The sequence below is a fragment of the Frankliniella occidentalis genome, unplaced genomic scaffold (genome assembly GCF_000697945.3).
Source record: "Frankliniella occidentalis isolate FOCC.00 unplaced genomic scaffold, Focc_3.1 Scaffold29, whole genome shotgun sequence".
NCBI classification, from domain to species: Eukaryota; Metazoa; Arthropoda; class Insecta; order Thysanoptera; family Thripidae; genus Frankliniella; species Frankliniella occidentalis.
In genome coordinates this window covers 503752-510473 of record NW_026267159.1, presented here as the reverse complement: position 1 = coordinate 510473, position 6722 = coordinate 503752, and the positions used below count along the sequence as shown (strand labels likewise).

General features: G+C 50.6%; 2 protein-coding genes across 2 annotated transcripts in view; one reads left to right on the top strand and one right to left on the bottom strand.

Annotated features, from left to right (window-relative positions):
- LOC113202107 (protein sax-3-like) overlaps positions 1 to 6722 on the bottom strand; it is a 125011-nt gene that overhangs the window by 48055 nt on the left and 70234 nt on the right. The window contains exons 4-5 of the mRNA XM_052265686.1: positions 1076 to 1402; positions 535 to 688 (exon numbers count right to left, since the gene is read on the bottom strand). Coding sequence (XP_052121646.1) covers positions 535 to 688; positions 1076 to 1402 — 481 coding nt within the window. The remainder of the gene's footprint in view (positions 1 to 534; positions 689 to 1075; positions 1403 to 6722) is intronic.
- On the top strand, positions 2481 to 5707 carry LOC113202122 (juvenile hormone esterase-like). The gene is made up of 12 exons (XM_026416212.2): positions 2481 to 2635; positions 2724 to 2808; positions 2895 to 3105; positions 3382 to 3519; positions 3598 to 3745; positions 3892 to 4077; positions 4160 to 4383; positions 4447 to 4618; positions 4700 to 4935; positions 5016 to 5166; positions 5240 to 5372; positions 5448 to 5707. Exons 1-12 carry the CDS (start codon positions 2614 to 2616, stop codon positions 5629 to 5631), a joined length of 1890 nt encoding a protein of 629 aa, XP_026271997.2. The 5' UTR covers positions 2481 to 2613; the 3' UTR covers positions 5632 to 5707.

Here is a 6722-nt window from a genome sequence, read left to right as displayed (position 1 = left end):
GATTACACGTGAATTTTGTTGAATTTTAGGCTCTAAAACCATCAAATTTGGACAATAAGGTAAAATTGAGTGATAATGTTTAAAAATTTGGTCAAGTATTACACGGAATAGACAAGGATTACGTAGGGATTACACCCTCATCTGTACACCGGATTACGCGAGTGGTGGCCCCCTCGGCGGCGGGGCGAAGTCCGCCCGCGAAACATGCACTTCCCCGCTATCGAGCCGGCAATATGCGCCGGGAAGGGCGGCAGCGGGCGGCGGCACAGGTGCCCCGATGAGCCCCATACTTCAGGCCAGGCGCCGCGCACACCGGGGCGCACGGCCGGCTGATCGCCAGAGGTAAATCAGTCCGAACTAGTTTAATTCCTTTTACTTTGGCCCCGTGCCGGCTGCTGCTGCATGGCCCGGACTCGTTTTATTGAAACGATTATTTCACGTCCGACATTTATGGTCCGGCTGAGTAACGGCGGCGCCGCGGGGCGCGCGCGCCGCCTCCATATCGTGCACCTAACTACTCTTTAGTCTGCTCACCGCTTGCTGCCGTCCAGGTCGAGCGTCTCGCCGTCCCTGGTCCAGGTGACGGCGGGCTCGGGCTGGCCCTTGGGCGGCCCGCACTCCAGCAGCGCGTCGTCCCCCTGCGCCACCCGCATGCTCCGGGGCTCCACCGAGAACGTGTCCCTCAGAACTGCGGCAAAGCAAACATACGGCAAGGGTTACATTTAGAAGCTGTAGAAATGCGAGTAATTCAGGGTGTTCATTTATTTGGTCACAAAATTCGCAAAATTCAATGGTATTAGTAGAACTAATAGTTAGTGTTTTTTGTCCACAAATTAAAAACGCACTGGAAAACAATGCTGTTAAGTCACGGCTTTGAAAGATGAGAAGGTTTTGTGCCATTTAACAAGAGATTACAACTGCCGTAGGCACTAATTTTTAACACCCTCAAGACTCTTTGTGTCTTTTAAACTCGACACTTTTTCAACATCTTTGAAAGAGGTTTGACTTTGGTAGCATATATTTGCAGTGTGTTGGTACACTTTCCAATCCCCACGTAAGATAGTTTTGCACTCACCTGCCACCTCGAGCGTGGCGTTCCTGCTGGTGGCGTTGCCGTAGGCGTTGCGCGCCACGCACCAGTACACGCCCGCGTCCGAGTCGCGCCGGTCCTTGCTGCGCTGCGAGGCGGACAGCAGGAAGAGCGAGCCGTCCGACAGGATGATGCGGTGCGGCGCCGGGCCGTGCGTGCGGATGGGCGCGCCGTCCTTCCACCACTCGACGCCGCCGCCCTCCAGCCCCTCCACGCCGCACTTGAGCGTGACGGGGTCGTGGCGCGGCACCACCATGGACTGCGGGTGCTCCGTGATGCGCGGCGCGCGCGCGTGCCCGTGCGCGTGGCCACCTGGAGAATCAAAGGAAACGTTGCGTTAGTACCAGGTGGTGATTGTGTGGTCCATAAGGATGAGGTTGTCCAGACAAATTGGCTGGAATTTCAAAAAAGCCTCAGATGTCTTTAATTTTCTATTTTATCTTTTGCAAGTTTGAATTAAGAAATATTCGATTTTTCACTGAAAATTTTCGACTTCTTTTCGATCCAAAGCGGACAGGGAAAATATTTAAGAACGGAGCACAAAGAACAAGTAGAAGTACAAAAAACTACAATTTGACTTCATACAGTAAATTTTTTTCAGTGGAGAGTCAAACACAAACAAGTTTTGATGACCCTCAATCAGGCGTCACCAAGATAAAAGAAGTGTATGTGTCATATCGTGCTGACGTAATGTTTAGCATGTACACGCATCGTACATTGATATCTCAAGCGAAAACCTGCAAACCACCTTCGAGTGTTGACATCACTTCTAATATCAGTAAAACGTGTGCACGCGAAAAATACATGATAGGTAGCAGCTTCCAATAAGTCTATAAGGTTCTCCATTCTGCTGGTTCCAGAACGGTGGCGTGCGACGATCTCCACGATGCGGGGGTCCAGGAGGGGTCAATTCTTTCTTTCGGGGTCAGAACACCAGACCGACAGAAAAAATAAGCGAGCGCGAATGACGACAAAACTGGCTTGATACAGCGCTCGTCCCTAACTCAAAGCACGCACGGCGCAGCGCCTCTAAAGAAACCAAGTATCTTTGCGCGACGCTTGAGAAACCAAGTATCGTTGCGCGACTCTAGTGAAACCAATTATCTCAATTTTTGGGTGATTTTTGAAACCTATACCATTCAACAGAGAACTTTTCCCTCAATTATTGAAATATATAGTTAGTGAAAAATCGTCAAAAAATGCGTTACGTGGTTTCACTAGAGTCGCGCAACGATACTTGGTTTCTCGAGCGTCGCGCAAAGATACTTGGTTTCTCTAGAGGCGCTGCGCTGTGCGTGCTTTGAGTTAGGGACAAGCCATGATACCAGGAAGAGTGGCTGTTACGTCACACTCCTAATCACTGCAACATAGATAACGATCGTAGGCTCACGACGTTTTCACGCGGCCGGCTTCTATCGAGGCGTCGTTGCTGTGATAATGCTATATGGTCTCTGCTATCTCAGCGCGGCGGAGGTAGAGCAGAATCGGGCGGTGCTGACCATCGCGCAAGTCGCGCTGCAAACATGGCGAGCGTGTCGCGGATAGGTGAGCAACATAGTCCGAGCCAGCCCGGGCCCATTTCGACTGGGTGTGCCGTCATTCTGTGTAAACAACAGTCCTCCCCCTACCGCAGCCATCCTGCTCTCGGCGCTGGTCATCTTCCTCGTCCTGGTGGGCGTGTTCTTTGGGGTCTACCTCAACAACAATGGCAGCAGCAGGTAGGATTGAGGAGTTTTCCTCCACAGATGTCAACGTTTGTCAACGTATGTGCTTAACGTAAGTTATCCCGCCCTCTCTTGTCCAGCTCCACGACGCCCAGCCCAACGACGCCCAGCCCTACTACTCACAGCCCTAATACACCTAGCCCCAGCCCGTCTGCGCCACCAGTCACAGCCACCATCGTGGACTGCGGCGTCGTGGAGGGCGAATGGGTCGAATCCGCCGCCGGTGGCTCGTACGCAGCCTTCAGGGGCGTACCGTACGCGGAACCACCACGCGGCGAGCTTAGGTTCAAGGTGAGATTGCCTTAAAGAGGTCTAGTCACTTTGGCATGGTCTTTAAAATAAGAGTTGTGAATTTTCGAGGGAGATGTGAGTTTTCTAAGATTATACATTATCATAAAATTTAAGAAGACTTGAATCAGGTATGAAAAAGTTTGCCAATTGAGAAACATTACAAAGCAGTTTCGCAATTTATATCAATAAAAATTATTGTTTGTTTTCAACATTCAACTGAACCAACCATTCAACTGAAGAAATGTCAGATGTTCAAAACGCCCCATTCCATTCCAGGGACCTCGCCCGCCCGCAAAATGGGATGGCATCCGCTCGGCCAAAGAGGAGGGCAACACCTGTTTCCAGTCCGGCTCCGTTGGCTCCGAAGACTGTCTGTACCTGAACGTGTACACGCCCAAGCTACCGAGCAACAGCGTAAGTAGGTCGTTACTCCATTATGAACAGCGAGCTGCAGGTAGCACACACACTACCAAAGCTGCTTGTGTTTTGCAGGACCCGTCACCAGCACTGCCTGTCTACGTCTTTATCCACGGCGGGGTATTCCAGTACGGCAGTGGGTCGGCGCAGGGCCTGGGACCAGACTTTCTGGTGGCTCAGGACATTATCGTCGTCACCATGAACTACCGCCTTGGTGTTTTGGGTAAGGTCCACGTTATCTGTACTGACTTGTAATGACACATTATAATTCGTATAGAATTCACGTGTTATCTCGAGGCGTCTCAATGTCTCATGTCTCATTATAATACGAGAACTGCTGTATCCTTACAAACACGTTATTTCCGGAAGGTTACTTGAGCTTGGACACCGAGGAGGTTCCTGGTAACCTAGGGCTGAAGGACGCCCTTTACGCCCTGAAATGGGTCAACAAAAATATCGCAGCCTTCGGCGGCGACCCGAGCAAAGTGACACTCGGCGGCCAATCCTCGGGTGGCGTCAGCGCTAGCTGGCTGTCGATCCTGCCGGCCACCAAAGGTGAGCGCGTTTTCCGAGAAATCCTCTTTTAATCCCAGCGTTACTGAAAGCCGTATCTTTTCATTGTACTTGTGCGGAGCAGGGTTGATACGATCGGCCATCACCCAGAGCGGGACTGCCGTGTCGAGCTGGGGGCTCAACCTCAGGAACGTCGAGTACGCCCAGGCCATCTACAAGCAAATCACAGGAAAGGACACGAAAGATTTGACCGACATTGCAAAACTAGTATACTCCGCCAACCTCAAAGAGTTGTACGATGCGGCGCAGGCTGCCACACTCCAGCTGCAGGCTAACAAGGGACTCGGGGTAAGACATTTCGACTGGATGAGCTTTAGTGACTAGCTTACAAAACTGCGATGCTTTGTTTAGACGGACATTAGTTTCTTCTACTTGCCAACTCTCGAATTACGACCGGACGGTGCGGAAGACAAGTTGATAACGAAGGATCCAGAGAGTTACATGATTCTGAAGGAAGCAAACGACATTCCGACAATTCTAGGCGAAACAAAAAGGGAATGGGCCTTGTTTCTCCAAACTCTTGGTAGGTAAACGTTAATAAGGGTTTTCCATCTTTCTTTCTATAATAATTAGTTAAAAGTTTACTTTTATTTTCTGTGTGCAGATTTGTACAAAGACGACAAGGTTTTGAAGAGTGCCATACAAGATTTAATTACGCTGGTACCCAATACAATAATCCCAGGAACTCAAACGCAACAAAGTCTTCAAATAACGGACGAAGTAGAAAAACTGATAAAAAATGACGAAACTAAATACGTTCAAAATATTAAGGATCACTATTTTTTACAAAACACCGATGCAGAGTGCAGCCCGTACGGGGATTTATGCAAAATGGGAAAGGTATCATCTTCTCTGCATTTAATGCTGTATAACAACTGAGTGGTAATGTCTCCTAATGTGCTGTTCGAAAATCTTCTCAGTATTTAGACCACGTGTACATCATGGCTGACACAGACCACTTCCTAAGGCTGAGGGCAATGTACGTGAAATCACAGACTTACTCCTACGTCTTCAATTTGAAATCTGACTACAACGGTGACTATTCTTCATTCCCCGTCTATCTAAAAGATGGTTAGTTTCGTCCGTCATGCGTTTCTTGAAATAAGAAAACCGAAGCAACAGGTTAATTATAACAATTTTTCAGTCGTATATCATGGAAATGACATGAACTACGTGTGGAAGCTTTCGACTATAAAACAAGACTACAATGGCAACGGAATAGCGTCTAAAGCTCTGCGGAGACAAGTCACACTACTGGCCAACTTTATAAAAACAGGGTGAGCGATCAAAAAAAGAGGATTTTAGGAGTTTTTTTTCAAGAGTTAAAACTTTGAACCTGCTTTTCTCTTTAGTAACCCAACACCCGAGAAGAGCGAGCTCATAACGGAGTTATGGCTTCCTGTCAACAGCGGGGAAGAAGAGCAGTATCTGGAAATAACAGAGAATCTCACCATGCAGAAAGGCAGCATGTCTGGACAAGACGGAAAGTTCTGGCAAGAGATATTCTCCCATTTCCGTGTAGACAAAAGTCCATAAACTTCAACAAGTATTTGTGTGTCTTTTTTACTCTCAACGAACCTCAGTTCTTAAGAAAACTTAATTTATTCTTGCACGCCCTGGTTTTCTCTTTTATGAACGTTTCCTCGCCATGAATATAATATGGCAAATCCCACCTCCTAGAATGTTGCCAGCCTATGCCTATGGTGGCTCGGCGTCCTGGCCGGTCCGGGACATGGCTGACTAGTGGCATTGCGGGCCTTCTTGATGAGGGGCCGGGGAAGCTCCTTAAAGTTGTAAGCCGTAGTTAAACTTTAAGGTGCGTCCCTCCACCCCCACGCCACCCACCTACTCTCTCTCTCTCTCTCTCTCTCTCTCTCTCTCTCTCTCTCTGAAACAACGTCATGAGCATATGGTGGAGGAGTGGCGGAGCGGCTCCCCAGTCATGGAAATTTAACGCGCTCTCCTTCAAATAGAATTGCGCGATTCGCTCGTGCCCTCGGGTAAAGGCTTATTTCCCTGATTGCCGGGCGAGCGAGCGAGCGAGCAAGAGAGAGAGAAAGGGGGGGGGCACCTACACTGTTGCACAAAGGTGACTGCTCTGGGCCAGCGACGAGAGCCCCCTTCCCCTCCGAGCGCACGCCTGGGCTATGGCCCCGGCTGCTGGCCCGCGCAGATAGTACGATTGGACCATAGAGCGTCAGTGCGAAGCGCGCGCGCATCAGGCCGGGCGCCTAATTTATGCCCCCGAGGCGAAATCGCGCGAGGAATGCGCGCGCACCGTGTAAATCTTTTCCGCGGCGTCAACGTAAATCTCAGATCGGGCCGCTCCGCCGCTCCTGTAGGCTCTGCGCGCGCACTGCGGATAAGACGCGGGTCAGCTAACTGCGAGTAACGGGGTCACGCGGCGCGGGCACACACACGTTTCCGCTGTCATTTCGCCGCCAGTATTTCCCATGAATATGTCCGCCCGGTAACGACCAGCGCTGCCGCACATCATGGCGGCCGGCGGGGCGCGGTGCCGCGGCGCAGCGCGAGCGAGCGCACCTGGACCGACCGCGCCCCGCGCCCCGCTGTCCGCTGATTTACAGGCAGGCGTTTAGCCGTGCGCGGGGGGCAGGGCGGGGCAG

Bases quoted from the DNA above. Each gene is read 5' to 3' on its own strand.
- LOC113202122 (XM_026416212.2), top strand. From the start codon at position 2,614: ATGGCGAGCGTGTCGCGGATAG. The intron at 4,384-4,446 runs GTAAGACATTTC...TGCTTTGTTTAG, and splicing joins AGGCTAACAAGGGACTCGGG to ACGGACATTAGTTTCTTCTA. The intron at 4,936-5,015 runs GTATCATCTTCT...AAATCTTCTCAG, and splicing joins ATTTATGCAAAATGGGAAAG to TATTTAGACCACGTGTACAT.